A 19,152-nucleotide genomic window follows, 5' to 3' on the forward strand; every position below is an offset into this window, starting at 1 on the left:
TGTGTGTGTGTGTGTGTGTGTGTGTGTGTGTGATGGAGTCTCGCTCTGTCGCCCAGGCTGGAGTGCAGTGGTACGATCTCGGCTCACTGCAAGCTCCGCCTCCCGGGTTCACGCCATTCTTCTGCCTCAGCCTCCCGAGTAGCTGAGACTACAGGCGCCCGCCACCACGCTCGGCTAATTTTTTTTTTAGTATTTTTAGTAGAGACAGGGTTTCACCGTGTTAGCCAGCATGGTCTCGATCTCCTGACCTCGTGATCCGCCCGCCTTGGCCTCCCAAAGTGCTGGGATTACAGGCGTGAGCTGCCGCGTCCCGCCTCTACCTTTACTTTGGACCTCATCCACTCATACCTTCTGGGATCCTGCTATCCCAGTTAAACTTCCACCTGTTCAACCTCTCCCATTAACAGCCCCTTCTACTGAACATATATAATCAGGCTCAAGCTTTTCTATGATTAGTAGTACATAGAGAATCATACTCTAAAAGTTATAGTCATTCTACTCTTAAAGACTGAGACTGTTTTAGACACACACACAGTTTTAATATTTTTTTTTTATATATATATTTAGGTATTTTGAATTTTTTTCACGTGTTATACTAGAGAGTTAACTCATAGTACACAATGGGGCTAGAATTAATACTAACAATGTTATTGTGTCCCTAAATGAATGAGGAAGCTCTTAGAGAATACTGTCATGAAATGAATAAAATATAAATTATTTAAACATTGCTACCATAAAATGTAATACATAACTGAAATATTAGAAAAGACAAATACTGTTATCTAATTCCAGAGTGTCATAAACAATATGTAAACAACTCTAATTAAATTACTTAATCAACCTCTGCCAAATATTTGCTGATTTTTATTTTGGTTAAGCAGAGTTTAATAAGTATCCAATAAATTTCAAAACAGGGAAAAATAAATAAATTTGGTCCAATGGCAAGATCTCATCTCTTTCTAAATCTAAACTTTGGGGAAAAACTATGCTTTCTTTCACAACAGTGATTTTTTTTTTCACTAAATGTTAATATTATGGCTCCCCTATTAACTGTGCTCCTTTAGTGTTTTCATTAATTCCCTTATTCATTCAGTTGTGCAACACATATTTTACATGTCTACTGTGCACCAGGTTCTTTCTAGGCACTGAGATACAGCATTTAGCAAAACATTAAAAAATCACTGCCTTCATAGAAACTCTATGCTAGGTGATACATATTAGAAAACACATTTCTCAACTGTGTGCCTGTCAGAAATTCATTGAGACAAGAAATAAAGTATTTTGGGCCAGGACAGGCCACACTCACAGCCATTACTAGGGTGAAACTTCAAACTAGTTAAATGTATACACACACACACACACACAGAGAGAGAGAGAGAGAGATTCGTATCTGTGTCTGTATACAGATATAGATAGATAGACAAACAGACCCATAGAAATGATGTATATTTCTTTCACTGCCTACTTTTTGGCTAAGACACAGGTGTTAAGCAAAAATAATCTGGGCATTCGTTCTCTGCTGCAAAGGCATTATTTTCTGAAGAGCTGGAAGACCATTTTCTTTCTTCTTCATCCTCTTACCTGTAGTACTTTCCCTTTTATAACTATTCAGAAAAGATAACTCCCTAACAAAGAAACTTTGACAATGCCTTATTTCACCCTTAGATGTGCATTCTAACAAATGACACATGACAGCAAGGGACAGATTCAGGAAGATTTCGTACAGTACATGCTGCTGGGAATGACTATTTTCTATACATTGTACTTACAGCATGAGGACAGTGAGGAATTGGTGAAGATCCCACCTAATAAAACAAAGCCAAAAGAGTATAGCACCTACCCCAAACTGGAAATAGTAAGTAAATCAAATTTCATCTTTAAGGTAAAGGAATTTCAGGCCATGTCAATTTCTGATTATTCCAAGAAGGAAAGCTATGTACACATAATAGCCAAAACCACAACCACCCAGTGCCTGGAAAGCAAGATCCATCACCTGTTTAAAAAAGAGGCACTATTTCAGTTTCAGGAAAAAATAAGAAAATTGCGTTCTATATTTGTTCATATTCACTAGCATTGTGTACACTAAGAATACAACTATACTGTAGAAATGCCTCTCCTTCTGAAAACTTTTGAAAAATTCCTTTCAATTTCCACATAAATTTTAAGTTTTAGTAAACCTGATAGTTTCAACATATTCTTATGTTATACCTAAATCCTCCCAGCTGAAGTTTACAGCTCTTTACTCTTGTCTTTGTTACCTCTTATAACTGAAGAATTTCTCAGTGAATAATTACTAAACTTCTAAGAGGTTCCTGACATTAACCCCTTAATAAATTTCCTCTCCTACAGGAATCTCCAAATTCCAAATTTCCAGACTTACAGGCCCAGAATACCCCAAAAGTGTATGACAACTCAGATCTATGAATATAGCAGCAATCAGTGGTGGAAACTCCTTGTCCCAGGGCCTCAGTTAACCTGGCAAATGTCACTTACTATGACGTTAAATCGAACTAAAAATATTAACTCTGAGATGGCATTAATTCTAGCCAATAGAAAGTGTATCTGTCATATTTCACTTATAGATAGGTAACTTTGTTCTAGTTAATAGATAAGTTTCTAAGATGGTAAAGAGAATCACCTATAAATTTGTATTAACAATTAACTTTGATGTCTCAGATATATCTAAACTTAATCACTGCTGCCGTTTACCTTCTCTATGTGTACCACTGTAAAAAAATATGTTTAAATCACCAGGCAGATAAATTCTGCAGAAAATCTCTCTTCCTCTCTTCCTTATGGAAATCCTGCTTTGTTTTTAAGATCAAAATAAAGTGACATGCCCTACAAAAATGTCCCCACAGGGACCCCAGCAGAAGTAATCAAAACTCTTTTTACCAAGAGCATGTTGCTTATATTTCTAGTAATTAACTTGTTTATAAGTCCTCAACTTTAACAGTATTTGCTTGATAGCAGACTAAAATGTTCATTGCATCCAAATCCACCAGGCAGTACTATTACAATATTTTTCACATACCAGGCAAAAGATTAAAATATCTCTTGTGACAAAAGTTTGGGCCTTCATAATACTTTTTTTTTCTTACAGTTTTGATTTTAAGAATTAGGTAAAAATGCATGCCCTCTTTTTCTCCCACCAAATCAACTACTTCCTGACTTTCCTCTTACAATGGCAAAACCATTGAGACCTTCGAATCTCCCGTGAGTCCTCTCTCTTCCTCACCTTGGGCTGGTCCTCCACAACGTCTTTTGCATTTGTTGCCTGTTTTCCAATTCCACAACCAAGGTCCTTCTTCAGTCCCTCTTTTCCTTTTATAAAGAACATATCATAGGCCTCTAACTGGACACATTGCCATAACCAATGCTAATAATTCAATAACAGAGTTCCAAAATATGTGAAGCCAAACTCTTCTTCCTTTACTCTACTGCTTCCTCCACTGTGATTACAACCTTCTCATATATTATATAATGTACCTATTTGTAATATTTATGTCTCCACCCAATAAAACATAAGCTAAATAAGGGTAGGCGGTTTGTTTTGTTTTTGTTTTTGTTTTCCGCTTTATTCACTGATATATCCTCTGTACCTAGAATAGTGCATACTTGAAAATGGGCACAAAATATGTATTGAATGAACTGAGGGGTATTTTGCTGAAGTAAATGTAAACTTCAGCATTTTACTAAGACAGAAGCAGTATGTCTTATCAATTAATTCCTGCACACAGCCAGTGAATGCAGGTATCATATACACAGGAGGAAAGCTGTGGCTGAAGAGTTTTCTCTTCTAATCCCAGAAGTGAAGAAAGATAAGACGACAAAGACAAGAAAAGGAGATGGGCTTGGAAACAGTTCAAACTGAATGCAATAGGAGTCGGTTTTTTCCAATCCTAGGATTAGGATTCCATAAATATAAACAAAGAAAAAGGAAAGAACAACTAACACACCTCTCTTCTCACGGTGTATTTCATCCAAAAGCTGCTCCTGCCTTTCTATCTGTTGGAAGAGACACTGCAGCTCAGATTCCTTGTGTTCAGTCACATTCCTGACTTGTTGTCTGCAGAGCATCAGCTGGTGTCGCAGATTTTTCTCTCTGTTTTCTCTCTCTTTCAGTTCCTCACAGAGCCACTGAAGTTTAGTCTAAAAAACGACATGTATATCTAATGGTTAAAGAAACCCAGAAAAAAGCAGCGTTTCAAACCAGGAGGAAAAAAATAAGTGACGTCACGATAATTTGAACACATACAGATAATTAACTAGGAAATTTTTGCAAAATTTTCAAATACCCATGTTTAATTTGCATAATGGTCTATATCAATCAAAAGCTGGTTCAGAAATTAAGCCATGATATTCGGAGATTTTTATAAAATCCCTTTAGAAAGACAAAGTTTGGCCTATTAAACTTTCAATAATATGATAGGTAATCCTCTGATTTGATATACAGGGCAGCCTAGTATAGGCGTAGGAATTTTAAAAACAAATACAGCCCAGAATAGAACCTACAGACTTTCTATAAAAGAAGTATTCCTTCAGAGAATTTTTTAAAAGAGAAAATTCCATGGCCAGGCGCGGTGGCTCAAGCCTGTAATCCCAGCACTTTGGGAGGCCGAGACGGGCGGATCACGAGGTCAGGAGATCGAGACCATCCTGGCTAACCCGGTGAAACCCCATCTCTACTAAAAAATACAAAAACAAAAAAACTAGCCGGGCAAGGTGGCGGGTGCCTGTAGTCCCAGCTACTCGGGAGGCTGAGGCAGGAGAATGGCGTAAACCCGGGAGGCGGAGCTTGCAGTGAGCTGAGATCCGGCCACTGCATTCCAGCCTGGGTGACAGAGCGAGACTCCGTCTCAAAAAAAAAAAAAAAAAAAGAGAAAATTCCTAGCATGACTTCTAAAAATGCATATCCCCATTGATCTAACTAATTAGGTATGAGGAGAGATTTTTTATTGACTAGAAGATATAGAGTTAATGTTTATGCTTCTAAGACACAAGAAAAGTGAATTCTGGCTACTCTTCTTCACAGATCTGGCAACTCTTCTTCACAGATTCTAACCTCACCTATCTTTTTTTCTTTCTCTCTCTCTTTTTTTTTTTTTTTTTGAGACATAATCTCACTCCGTCGCCTGGGATAGAGTGCAGTGGCACTCTATTTATATTTCTAAATATTGTCCTGTGGCCATACAGCAAATGAAGAAACATTTATTCAAGAAAGTCTAGTTAACCTCATTAAAGTGGCACTTGAGGCATAACTGACTCCCTCCTTCTACCCTCAGTGTGACAAAAGCTCCACTCCTCATTCCAGAAAAACACTGCCAAGAAAACAGGGTTTTCTCTTTCTTCAGTTCACAGTCAAGGTACACCATAGCATACTAGATGGGCAGATCACCAGGATTTTTCAGCCTTGCAGCTCTGATTTGCATAGGCTAAATTCCTGGCCAAGTGCAGCAAGATGTTGAGAATCCCTTGCTCCCCCAATGTCCCACTGATAGGATGGTTACTCTCTCCAAGCACAGCAGGCTGAGAATACTGGGGTCCCAATTGCCATTTCCCCAGGCCACTTATAATAAAGCTGTACTTATGAATATGCCTGACGAATACAGATTTTTTTTTGAAATCCTCGAGAAAATACTAGCAAACAGAACTCAGCAAGCCATAAAATGAACATCACGATTAATATGGTTTGGCTCTGTGTCTCCACCCAAATCTCATGTCGAATTATAATTTCCAATGTTGGGGGAGGGACCCAGTGGGAGGTGATTGGATCATGGGGGCAGTTTCCCCCTTGCTGTCCTTATGATAGTGAGTTCTCGAGAGATCTGGTTGTTTAAAGGTGTGTAGACTTCATCCTTTGCCCTCTCTCTCTTGCTGCCATGTGAAGACAAGACATGCTTGCTTCCCTTTCACCCTTCCACCATGACTGTAAGTTTCCTGAGGCCTCCCCAACCAAGCATCCTGCACAGCCTATAGAACTGTGAGTCAATTAAACCTCTTTTCTTTATAAATTACTCAGTCTCAGGTAGTTCTTTATAGCAGAGTGAGAACGAACTAATACAATGATCAAGTGGAAGTTATCCCATGAATGCAAGGTTTAAGAGATATTAATGTAATAAACCATATTAATAGAACTAGGGACAAATGATATCTTATATAATTATATCAAAAGATACAGAAAAAGCATATAATAAAGTTAAACATTCCTTCATAAAAAAGACACTCAAAAAACTACAAATAGAAGAGAACCTCCTTAATATGATTTTTAAAATTTCTATGGAAAACCCACAACTATTATCATACTTAATAGTAAAAGTCTGAATGCTTTCACACTAAGACCAGAAACAAGAAAAGGATAACAGCTCTCACCACTTCCATCTAACATTGTATTAGAGGGTTATGAAAAGGCAATTATACAAAAAATAAAAAGAAATTAAAAATATCCAGATTGAAAAGGAAGAAGTGAACATATCTCTATTTGCAGGTAACAGGCTTATGTGCAGGAAAATCCTAGTAATTCCATGAAAAAAATCTATTAGAACTAATAAAAGAGTCCAGCATATTGCAATACATAAAATCAATACAAAAATTAATTATATTTCTATATATTAATATTTGCAATGAGCAATCCAAAAATAACATTAAGATAATCATATTTGCAATAGTATCAAAAATGAAGTATTTAGTGATAAACATAAAACTGCAAAACTTATATCTTAAAACTACAAAATGCTTTTTAAAAAACTGAAGACTAAGTGGGAAGATATCCTAGATACATGGATTGAAAGAGAATATTATTAAGATAGCAATACATCCTGCCTAATCTACAGATTTAACAGGATCCCTTTCAGAATCCCATCTGGCTTCTTTAAAGAAATTGATGAGTTGATCCTATGTTTCATATGGGAATTCAAGGCAAATTTCCAAAATAGCCAAAAACAAAAGATATTGGAAAAGAAGAATATAACTGGAGGATTCATACTTATCTATTCCAAAGCTTACTACAGAGCTACAGTAATCAAGATGGTGTGGTATTGGCATAAGGACAGATATACAGACTGAAGAAACAGAAGTGAAAGTCTAAAAATAAACCCTTACATAAATGTCAATTGATTTTCAACAAAAGAGACAAAAAAAATTTAACAAAAGAGACCAAAAAAAAGAATAGTCTCACCAACAAATGGTGCTAAGACAACTAAATATACAAACACAAAAGAATTCATTTGTACCCGCTACTTCACACCATATACAAAAACTAACCCCAAAAGGATCACAGATCTAAATGTTTTTTTTTTTTTTTTTTTTTTTTTTTGAGACGGAGTCTCGCTCTGTCGCCCAGCCCAGGCTGGAGTGCAGTGGCGCGATCTCGGCTCACTGCAAGCTCCGCCTCCCGGGTTCACGCCATTCTCCTGCCTCAGCCTCCCGAGTAGCTGGGACTACAGGCGCACTACCGCGCCCGGCTAATTTTTTGTATTTTTAGTAGAGACGGGGTTTCACCGTGGTCTCGATCTCCTGACCTTGTGATCCGCCCGCCTCGGCCTCCCAAAGTGCTGCGATTACAGGCGTGAGCCATCGCGCCCGGCCGAGACCTAAATGTTAAGAGCTGAAACTATAAGATTATTAAAAGAAAACACAGGCATAAATCGTTGTGACCTTGACTTGGCAGTAATTTCCTAGGTATAACACCAAAAGCAGAAGCCATCAAAGAAAAAAAGCTGATAAATTGAACTTCTTTGAAATTAAAATTCTGCACTTCAAAGGCCACCACCAACAAAGAGAAGAGACAACCTGCTAAGTGGGAGAAAATATTTGCAACTCAATGTCTAATGAGGGAATTATATGTCGGATTCATAAAGAAATCAATAATAAAAAGACAAATGATGCCGTTTATGAAACGTACAGAGGATGTAAATAGATATTTCTCCAACGAAGATATACAAATAGCCAATAAGCACATGAAAAGATGCTGAACATCATTAGCCGTCAGGAAAATGTAAATCAAAACCACAATGAGACTCTACTTCACACCCAGCAGGGTAGCTAATATCAAAAAGACAGATAATAACAATTGTTTGCGTAGATGTGGAGAAACTGGAACTCTGACATACTGCCGGTGGGAATGCAGAGCAGTGCAATCGCTTTAGAAAATAATCTGACAGTTACTCTATGGGTTAAACATAGAGGTACCATACAACCCAGCAGTTCTACTCCCAGGTAAAACTCCAAGAGAAATGAAAAACAAATGTCCATGCAAAAACTCGGACAGAAATCACTCATAGCAGCATTATAACAACAGCCAAGAAATTGAAACAATCCAAATTTCCATCAAATGATAGACAGATTTTAAAAATGGAATATATTCAAACAATCAAATATTATTTGGCAATAAAAAACTGAGGTCATGATACATGCTAAAATGGATATATCATAATATAGATGAAACTCGAAAACATTCTGCTAAATGAAATAAGTCAATCACAAAAGACCACATATTATATGATTATATTTATGGCCGGGGACAATGGCTCACGCCTGTAATCCCAGCACTTTGCGAGGCCGAAGCGGGCAGATTATGAGGTCAGGAGTTCGAGACCAGCCTGACCAACATAGTGAAACCCCGTCTCTACTGAAAACACAAAAATTAGCCAGGCATGGTGGCATATGCCTATAATTCCAGCTACTCAGGAGGCTGAGGCAGGAGAATTGCTTGAACCCAGGAGGCGGAGGTTGCAGTGAGCCAAAATTGCGCCACTGCACTCCAGCCTAGGCAACAGAGCAAGATTCTATCTCAAAAAAAAAAAAAAAAATTATATTTATTTAAAATGTCCTGAATAGACAAATCTACAGAGACAGAAAGATTAATGGCAGACTAGAACTGGTGGTTGGATTTATAGGTGATGGCTAAGGTGTCCTGATTTTCTACTTGAGGTGATGAAAGTGTTCTCAAATTAAATGTGGTGATGACTGCACAATTCTGTAAATACACTAAAAAGCATTAAATGGTGCATTCTAAATGGATGAATTGTATATGAATTATATCTCAATTAAGCTGTTATTTACACACACAAAAAAAGGAAGGGTAGAGAGTAAGTCAAGACAGAAAAACAAAGCTAAAATTATACATCTATGGATAAATGAGACCTGGCTTTAGTACACGCTATGGAATCTATAGGCCTCTGTCTTGTCTGGATGTCACTGGCTAAATGTAGGAAGTCTGAAAATTAAATTGGGCTGTGCACTTCCAGTTATGATTGCAGAAATTTAACAAAGCCTACTTCACTTCTCAATACTCCCTTTGAAACATCCATGCGAATACAGAACAATAAAAAGCTTCCATAGGACAGAAAACCAGGAAACAGGGTCAACTCTTTGCCAGATAAAATAAGTACTTTCTATTATAATTTTCTGCTGAAGCACTAATGGAGAATACAGGAAAAATATGAGATGGTATACCAACATCCTCCTATGACAATCAAGGCAGCAAATTGGGCTATTTTTAGAAAGTGTTTTCTACGCAGAGTATGAAACACATGCTGAAGGCTGGAAATCAAGAGTTTGTTATAATACTCCAAGCAAGTGAAAATACAAAGGGAAGAACCAAAGTGTACATTTTTGAGATGTGGTAGTTCCTCACATGTTAGGGTTAGAGAGAGAAATCAGTAACAGTCAAGACTTATAACCCATAATACCCATGTTTCTAACTTACAAAACTGTGAGACAGGCTTTAGGTGTAACCCTGTGTGCTCTCAGCTGAGGTGGGCACAAAGAGATACACCTTCTCCTTGATGAAAGGAGAGGGAAGAGTAAAAGAAACTTTGTCTTGCAACATGGGTACCAACTCAAGCCACAGTAAAATAAAGCGCAAAGTAGACTCCTAAAATTCCTGACTCCAGGCCCTATCTCCCAGGGAGCATTTCTAAACTCTGCCTAGGCCAGAAAGAAACGTGTCGCCCAGAAGAGAAACACACAAGCCTGGCTGGCTTCACCATCTGCTGACTAGAGAGCCCTTGGATCTTGAATAAACATCAGAAGTAGTCAGACAATAGTCACCATAAGCCTTGGGAGAGACTCAGTACTGTGCTGGCTTCAGATCTGTCCCAGCATAGTCCCAGTGGTTGTGGACGCAGAGGCGCTTGTTTCAAACCTCCTCCAGCTCCAGCCAGTTCAGCACTGAGAGAAACACTGCGTTTGTTTTGAGGGAAAGTAGGGAAGAGAAAAAAAGACTCTACCTGGTAACCCAAGCACTTCGGAGAACAGTATGGAGGTTCCTCAAAAAACTAAAACTAGAGCTACCATACAATCCAGCAATCCCATTGCTAGGTATATACCCCAAAGAAAGGAAATCAGGATAGCAATGTCTGTGCTCCCACATTTGTTGTGGCACTAATCACAATGGCCAAGATTTGGATGCAACCTAACTGTCCATTAGCAGACAAATGGATAAAGAAAGTGTGGAAATGTGGTGCATATACACAACGGAGTACTATTCAGCCATACACAAGAGTGAAATCCTGTCATTTGCAACAACATTTATGGAACTTGAGACACTATGTGAAGTGAGATAAGCCAGGCAAAGAAAGACAAACTTCACATGTCTCACTCATTTCTGGAAACTAAAGATTAAAACAATTGAACTCATTGAGATAGAAAGTACAATAATGATGGTTACTAGAGACTGGGAAGGGTAGTGGGAGAGGGAGGCAGTGCATATGGTTAAATGGGTATATATAGAATGAGTAATATCTAGTATTTGATAGCACAACAGGGTGATTATGATGAACAGTAATTTATCATGCATTTTTAAATAATTAAAAGAGTAGAATTGGAATATTTGAAACACATGAGAAACAAGTGCTTAAGGTGATAGATATCCCTTTTATAATGATGTGATCATTATATGTTGCATGCCTATATCAAAATATCAACTTTTAGCAGATAACAAATTAAACAATTTTGGCAAACAAAAGAAATATATAAGCACAGGATAAAATTTAAAACAGACAAACCTGAAGGAATACATTTAAAAAAATGGCAACAAGAACATGGACTCATAAAAGATATGACGTTTACAGTTGACCACAGACTCCACAGGAGTGAAAAAGAAGACAGTTTTTCAACCTCCTATCAATAGAAAGACCACCTGTTCTAGGAACAAGTCACTATTAGACAATATAGTAGGCTTTAATCTGGTTGGTATGCACCATAGATGGCAAATGTGAGTAGTTACAAGCGCAAGGTAGAAAACATCAATAAAAGAAGTTGATAGAAAATACAGAAACGTATCTGTTTCTCTTAAATCTACTTTAAGAAAATTAACAGAGCAAGCATAATGATAAAATGCAACACTTTTCCCCCATGTTGGAAATGAATAAAGAATGGAGGGGACTATGTCAAACCATAGTGTAGTTGTCCCTGCTAATGTGGTCAGGTCCATGGTTTTTCTCATTTCCAACTGTTTTCTGCCATATACGAATGAAACTCTACTTTTTTATCAGATCTTCTGATGTTTCCCACACAAAACTTCCATATTGTATTTATGCAATTGTCTGCTTTTTCAAATGTTTGCTACCAATTCAATTTTTAATAACCCACGTGGTCCAAACAAAATGGGTCCCAGCACAATCCTCCAGTAATCTCTTCTAACCCAGTGATTTAATTGCAAATTTAAAAAATCACTTCACATTTCCTTTTCTCCAATGCTTTTCCACCTATTCCATCCTAGTCTTTCACCTTTGTGTAATTACTACCTATGGTCACTGCTACTACAAGAGATGGTAATGGAGAAACAATAAATCTGTTTTGTCCTAACAATAATACTAATGGTTCTGGGGAAAAAACAAAAAAATAACAACAACAACAACAAAATCCCTAACAAGGTATTAGTCAGATTTGATATGTGTTATGGATTGAATTCTGTCCCCTCCGACTTCATATGTTGAACTTCTCACCCCAAGTGTGACTGTATTTGGAGATGGGGCCTTTAGGGAGATAATTAAGGTTAAATGAGGTCATAAGAGTGGACTCTATCTGATAGGAATCCTGTCCTTACAAGAAGAAGAGATAGCAGAACACTCTTTCTCTTCCAGCCTCACAGAAGAAAGGTCACATAAGCACACAAACAGAAGGTGGCCATCTATGAGCCAAGAAGAGAGGTCTCGCCAGAAACCAAACCTGGCACCTTGATCTTGAACTTACAGCCTCCAGAACTGTGAGAAAATAAATTACTGTTTAAGTCATTCATTGTGTGGTATTTCGTTATGGCAGCCTGTAACAGATTAATATAATATGACCTATGGCTTCAGTCTATTCTTATGAGGCCTTTATTCCATTGTCAAACAAAATTAAAAATAAACTATAGTTAGGAATTTTTTATGAATTGAATCTGTATGTAGAATATATTATTAATCCTATAAAATAAAATATCAACCTATGGAAATTTAATCAATCAATAATCAATTATGAGAATCTGTGTTTGTTGGATAAATACCCAACATCTGCATTAAGTATCTTGAGGAAGCAGCTTGGAACACTATATAGAAATAACTTTAACAATTCCCAATAATAATTAGCTGACAAGGCTATTAATCACAGAGCAAAAACCATTCTATTAACCACTCACCGGAGTATTTTACAGATTACATAATAGGATCATTTATTTAACTACATCAACAAGTATTGCTAAATAAACCAAGATAGAGAATGAATTTGTAAATATGTCTGTTTTGCTTTTTTTTTTTTGAGATGGAGTCTCGCTCTGCCGCCCAGGCTGGAGTGCAATGGCACAATATAGGCTCACTACAACCTTTGCCTCTTAGGTTCAAGCAATTCTCCTGCCTCAGCATCTCAAGTAGCTGGCACTACAGGCTCCGGCTACCACACCTAGCTAATTTTTGTATTTTCAGTAGAGATGGTGGTTTCACTATGTTGGTCAGGCTGGTCTCAAACTCCTAACCTCAGATCATCTGCCCACCTCGGCCTCGCAAAGTGCTGGGATTATAGGTGTGAGCCACCACACCCAGGTAATGGCATTTTTTTAATCCTTCGTAGTTTAGTTGATAGCTTCTGATTAGGTGAAAATATTCATAAGTATCTAGTAAAACTACCAAGATGATCTTTTTAATCTGTGAGACTCTTCTACTGAGTCCTAGGGTAATAATATACTAAAGGCACTAAGAAATGACTCAAAGCTAAAAATCAAGGACCACAGAAAATTTAAATAAAAAGATTATAGCTTATAACGGTAACAGTAATATTAGGAACCAGAATTTTGCTCCTTTAATTTCTGTGCTTCTTTTCCCAAACCTCTAGAAACAATTTTGAAAGAAAACATTTGTATAAGAACCAGAGATAAAGAGGATGGCAATTTTTTAGAACGTGGTCAGCCATCTAAACAAGAACTAAATTAGAAATGCAAGAGTCAACAAGTCAATACAAGTCAACCTAAAAATATGTAATTTTTTCAGTAATACTTTCTTCACCTTTTAACTAAGTTATAAATATAATCAAGAAAAAAGCAAACTAATCTCCACAGTAGTACATATATTTTTGCTCAATTAACTGAATATATTCCACGTAAATAATCTAAAGAGTATTTCCAACAAATCAGTCAAGATACTGAGTGTAACATTTTCCGTTCTATATCAGAAGGATAAACTATTAGATATTTATCCACATCTATCAACAAGAATTAAGTACACTGGGCCTAATACTTCTCACACAATGTTTTAAAAAATCCACATCAATAAAAAGACAATATTTGTAAATGTAAGGTTTATATTCAAGTGTGGATTACACAACCAAGGGAGAAAAATGATGGAACAGAGTTCTGAGGCCAGAGGTCTAAGCCCTTCTCAGTAACTAATTAGCTTTATGTCCTTAGGTAAAACTAAAAACATCTTGGGCCTCAGTTTCTTCAGTCTACAAAACGAGGCAGTCAAACTACATGATCTTTAAAGCTACATCACTTAAACAGTGTGGAAAAGCAAATGTTTGTCAATGCCTAGAATATACAATACTATAAAAAGCGTAACTCTTTGGCGTGATATCAAACAACACAATATAAAAAAATCTTCTCCCTAAAATTGGAAGTGTATTTCTTACCCATCTAATCTCCAAGTTTATAGCTATGATCAAATAACACCAGTACTGAGGAATTAATATATTCACTGAAATCTCATGTGCTTGTTATTTATTTTTCTATAATATTTAAGTTGAGGAAGTGCCTCAACTGGGAAAATGTAGCATGCCCAATATAATTACTCTTTTAAAAAATATTTATTGAACATTTAGCCAGGCATTGTGATAAGTGCTAAAGATGTAGTAAGGAACAGGATAAGCACAGATCTTCCCTAGTCACATTTACAGACTAAAGAAACAGAAGCAAATGGGGAATTTCAATACAATGGGGCAAAGGCCAAGAAGAAAAAGTATAGCTTTACACCATCAAAAAAGTATATAAATTCACCTTTTTGTTTCTTAAGGGAATAAATACTGGATCCAGGAATTAAATGTGTTCTTATATGAACACCAATGCACTCAGGATCCTGCCTGATGTGGAAGCACAGCTAATACCAGCTTTTCTTTATTCTCTGTCACAAAACAATAATGTAACGTGGACTCAACAGTGATTCTCTCTAGTAGGTGAATCCATCTTGAGAGTGCTGGCCCGTGCTAGATATGACATGCTGTCCCTACCATCTCCATGTGAATATCTTTAGTACTTCTCACTTCTTGCCATGATGTGAACAAAAACTGTGATCTGTGTCTTTGTCCTTGCTTCTCTTGGGGCCTTCCTGTCCAACTAGAAATTTCTGACTATCAGTCTCCCTGGTGGAAACTCTTTCAATACTGCCACGAATTTGCCTGTCTGGGAGACTACCTGTTCATTTATTCAGATACTAACCCCTGACTGGAGTCTTCTACTTCGGCTAGAAAATCCTGGAAATTTCTTTCTCTATCACCCTAGAATACAACATCTCTCATCACGGGTATGCTGTCAACAAAATCACTCCAGTCTGTCCTTTCCTCTGAATGTCTGAACAATTTTCTTAATTCAGACTCTCACTCTAAGCTTCTTAACTGGTCTCTCTACCTCAAATCTTACCAACTCTAATCTACCTTTCACTTCACTACCAAAATATAAATATAAGCAATGCTACTCTATCCTGTTCAAAACTCCTTTGTGATTCTCCATGCAATGTAGATCTGAATCCAGGATCCTCAAAATGGCAAATAATGCTCTACTGGATGAACCTAATCCTAATCCCTCTGGAGCCCCATCCCCTGCCATTCTCCATGTCATATGTTCATATTTTACTATTGCCAAATCATTTGAGCTTTCTTTGCATTCATCAAATTGCTTCTGTTCTGTGCCTTTCCTAGAACTTTGTTCTTTGCATGGTTGCTCTTTGCTCTTTACCTGGATGGTTTCAATATTCATCTGGGACATCAGCCTCTGTGGTAGCTTCTGCATGCTTCTATTACAGCTCTTACTTATAAGACTGAAATTATCTGCATATATGTCTGTCTTTTCTAAAGACCAGGACAACGTCTTGGTTTTTTTCTGAGATGAAGTCTCGCTCTGTCGCCCAGGCCAGAGTGCAGTGGCGCGATCTTGGCTCACTGCAACCTCTGCCTCCCGGGTTCAAGCAATTCACCTGCCTCAGCCTCCCGAGTAGCTGGGACCGCAGACGCATGCCACCATGGCCAGCTAATTTTTCGTATTTTTGGTAGAGACAGGGGTTCCCCGTGTAAGCTAGGATGGTCTCAATCTCCTGACCTCGTGATTCCCTCACCTTGGCCTCCCAAAGTGCTGGAATTACAGGCGTAAGTCACTGTGACTTGTTCATTTTTTTATGCCCACAGCATGTAACAGCCTCTGAGACATAGTAGTTTCTCAGTAAATTCCATTAAGCTGAAGAAAACATGGCCTTACCACACGTTGTTAGAACTTATTACAAAAACATACCCCTAATCTATGGAAACTGCTTACCTGGCATTCCTTAATGACCATGTGATGGTTAATACTGAGTGCCAAATTGATTAGACTGAAGGATACAAAGTATTGAGCCTGGGTGTGTCTGTGAGGGTGTTGCCAAAGGAGATTAACATTTGAGTGGATGGGCTGGGAAAGGCAGACCCACCCTAATCTGAGTGGGCACAATCTAATCAGCTACCAGCATGGCTAAAATATAAGCAGGCAGAAAAATATGAAAAGAGAGACTGGTCCAGTCTCCCAGCCTACATTTTTCTCCCGTGCTGGATGCTTCCTGCCCTTGAACACTGGACTCCAAGTTTTTCAGTTTTGTAACTTGGACTGGCTGTCCTTGCTCCTCAGCCTGCAGATGGCCTATTGTGGGACCTTGTGATCATGTGAGTAAATACTTAATAAACTCCCCTTTATAAAGAGATCTATTCCATTAGTTCCATCCCTCTAGAGAACCCTGACTAATACAGACCATCTCAACCCTCTTCCTTCCTGTAATTTCTTATTACCATTCATTAGCTATTTTACCTGTAAGTATAGTCCAACTCTCAATTGGACTTCATACTTTTATTATGCCACCACTGCCAACAAAGCACCCACCCAATCCTTGTTTTCTAGAATTAATACTAACAGAACAAATTCACTCGGCAGATTTATGAAAACAATTACTGAATGCCCTCAGAGGTCCTTCTAACACTGCAAGATGTCAGAATGGACTATCTGAAGAGCAATTCTGCTTTCCATATAGTATTCTGTCCTCTGACTTAGATCTTATCTTCAATACTTATAGAGCTGTCCAGTCGTAGTTCATGGGAATTACAGTATTGTAGCCCATCAATAACTTAAGCCATCTTTCTAGTAAATAGATTCAATTCCCCCTTAGTCAGTTGGTCAGTGTGGTATTTTTTATCACAACCCGTTTACACTGTAGAAGGAACTGTTGTCTCATGCAGTATTAGAACTGGTCTGATCAGAAGTTCAATCCCATTAAAAGATAAGGGAAAACTGCTCACTAGCTCCCAAATTAAAGAGCTATGATTAAGAGTCATCTCTGACTCTCATAATTTAACTGAACTACAGCAGTGAAAGCTTTCTGTTCAGAAATGATAAAGACTTTAACTTGGAAGAAAATTCTAAGTACATTCCTCTTGTTGTCAGAATTGTGAAGTTGAGAAAAAGAAAACGGAGAAATGCAATATTAATGCACAACAGAAGTTTCTGGCCAAAACATTCTGAGGCAGCAAAACATTCTAAATTCCCTAATTCAAGTGGCATAAATATAAATTTGTATTTGTTTCTATCAAAAATGGCTAGAAATGCACAGGTTCATTGTTAAAGTTCAGTGTTCAACCACTATACTTTCATTTTCTTGTTAAGAATGCTTTGTTTTAGGAGGCTTCCCTAATGTATAGTTGACCTTCAAAGGTAAACCTCATCTTTCCATCACCTCCCACCCATGTCTTACTCACCAATCTCAGGGCATTATCTGTGGTTACTCAAATATTCTCATCTTCATGTCATTGTTCTATCCATAACGAACTAACTTGAGAACTCCATATTTTTGTAAGGCCAAGTTTAAATATAGCTTTTTTCCAGGAGCTGTCTATGACATGCTGGTAGCATCATACCCTACCTTTCTCCCAGCACAAACAACAGAATTAGTTCTTCCTTCTTCTGTGTTCCCTTGTCAATGTTCACATATATCTATAATCTGGTTCTTAATATTTCAACAGTTTTGCTTTCCTTTATTCTCTCATTCTAGGCCTACATATTTAACTTTTAAATGTTAAAATAAAAAACATAGAGATTCCCTAAACGGACTGGAGGGATTTCTTCCCCTGCAATTAAGTATTATAGCTTCACATGTTCAGTTACATGACAAAATAAATGGCTAAACCAAATAGGATGGCTTAAAGATCATAAATATTACAATAACTTTAGGATCCAAAGATCAATTACCTTGCTTTCTGCTAACCAGCGATGTGGGTCATAATGTATATCAGGACCAGATGAAAAAACCTACAAAAGAGAAAAGAGTCTATCAGAAATACATTTTTCTCTGACATAAATATATAAATGAAATTCTTCACCACAGCATCCAAAAGTATAGTCCCCCAATTTAAGGATTTCAAAAGAAAAATGTTTGCCCCAAATACTCAACCAGTTCCAAACCAGCATTCATTTACATGCCTATTTATGTATGTATTCATTTATTTATGTATTGGCAATAAATATTGTTATGGAAAAATCAACTATCAAGTGCTATCATTGCTAGGATCTGTGGAGGCTGATTCTATGGAGCTCCATATGGCAAACAGTTTCAATTAAAGTCAGGTTACTTCATTTTTGTTTGTTTCCTTTCTTCAGCCTTGTTCTGCATAATGTATTTCAAAGAGGGTTTTATGTGATTACATGGAAACAATCCTTTCTCTCATTTATCCTTAATTTAATACTAAATTTAACCCTAATTTAATACTAAAAGGGCCATTTTGTCTTATCAATGATTGTCAATAGACACAAACTCATCAACACGACTTCAAGCAAACATTGCTTTGTATTTCAAAATAATAACAAAATTCTACAATAATAGTTCACCTATACTAGCTGCTTTGACTTCCTTCATGCCAACTCATTTATAAAATCCCTTGCCTCTGGTTTTGTCATATTACTAAACTGTATTCAAAGTTGGCAATGATTTTATAATTGTAAATACAAAAGTTTTTTCTCAATTTGTACTTTTGTTGAACTCCGTGCTACAAATAATATTTTTGAAGACCTCTTTCTCAAATTTGCCTGTTTAAAAATACCTTATCCCTCTACAAAGAGAAGTCTATTCCTATTCTCAAATACCTCCATACCTCCTGAGCTGTGTGAACATTGCTTCTTTGTCAGGAATATCATTAGTTAACTCATTTAGACAAATGCTGAAAGCATACTAAGTGCCTACCACGTACCACATACATGAATATTGTATTCCTATATCCAATTTTCTCTCATCCACCTTTCTATCTAAATCTCACCCAATCTCATATCCTCCCTGCCTTTTCAAGGAAATTTTCCCTAATCACTCGAGTTCACAGTATATTCTTCCTCTTCCAATTCTCTACTACATTGCTGAATATTTGCAAACATCCATTTGTCATTGATTAGAATACACTTTTATT

General features: G+C 37.2%; 1 protein-coding gene across 9 annotated transcripts in view; it reads right to left on the minus strand.

Moving 5' to 3' along the window:
* CEP128 (centrosomal protein 128) overlaps window positions 1-19,152 on the minus strand; it is a 457,806-nt gene that overhangs the window by 258,288 nt on the left and 180,366 nt on the right. For all 9 annotated transcript variants that reach the window (XM_077938779.1, XM_015144269.3, XM_077938780.1 and 6 more), the window contains 2 exons: window positions 17,948-18,007; window positions 3,960-4,152 (listed from right to left, as the gene is read on the minus strand). In XM_077938779.1, coding sequence (XP_077794905.1) covers window positions 3,960-4,152; window positions 17,948-18,007 — 253 coding nt within the window. The remainder of the gene's footprint in view (window positions 1-3,959; window positions 4,153-17,947; window positions 18,008-19,152) is intronic.

The sequence above is a fragment of the Macaca mulatta genome, chromosome 7 (genome assembly GCF_049350105.2).
Source record: "Macaca mulatta isolate MMU2019108-1 chromosome 7, T2T-MMU8v2.0, whole genome shotgun sequence".
Taxonomy (NCBI): Eukaryota; Metazoa; Chordata; class Mammalia; order Primates; family Cercopithecidae; genus Macaca; species Macaca mulatta.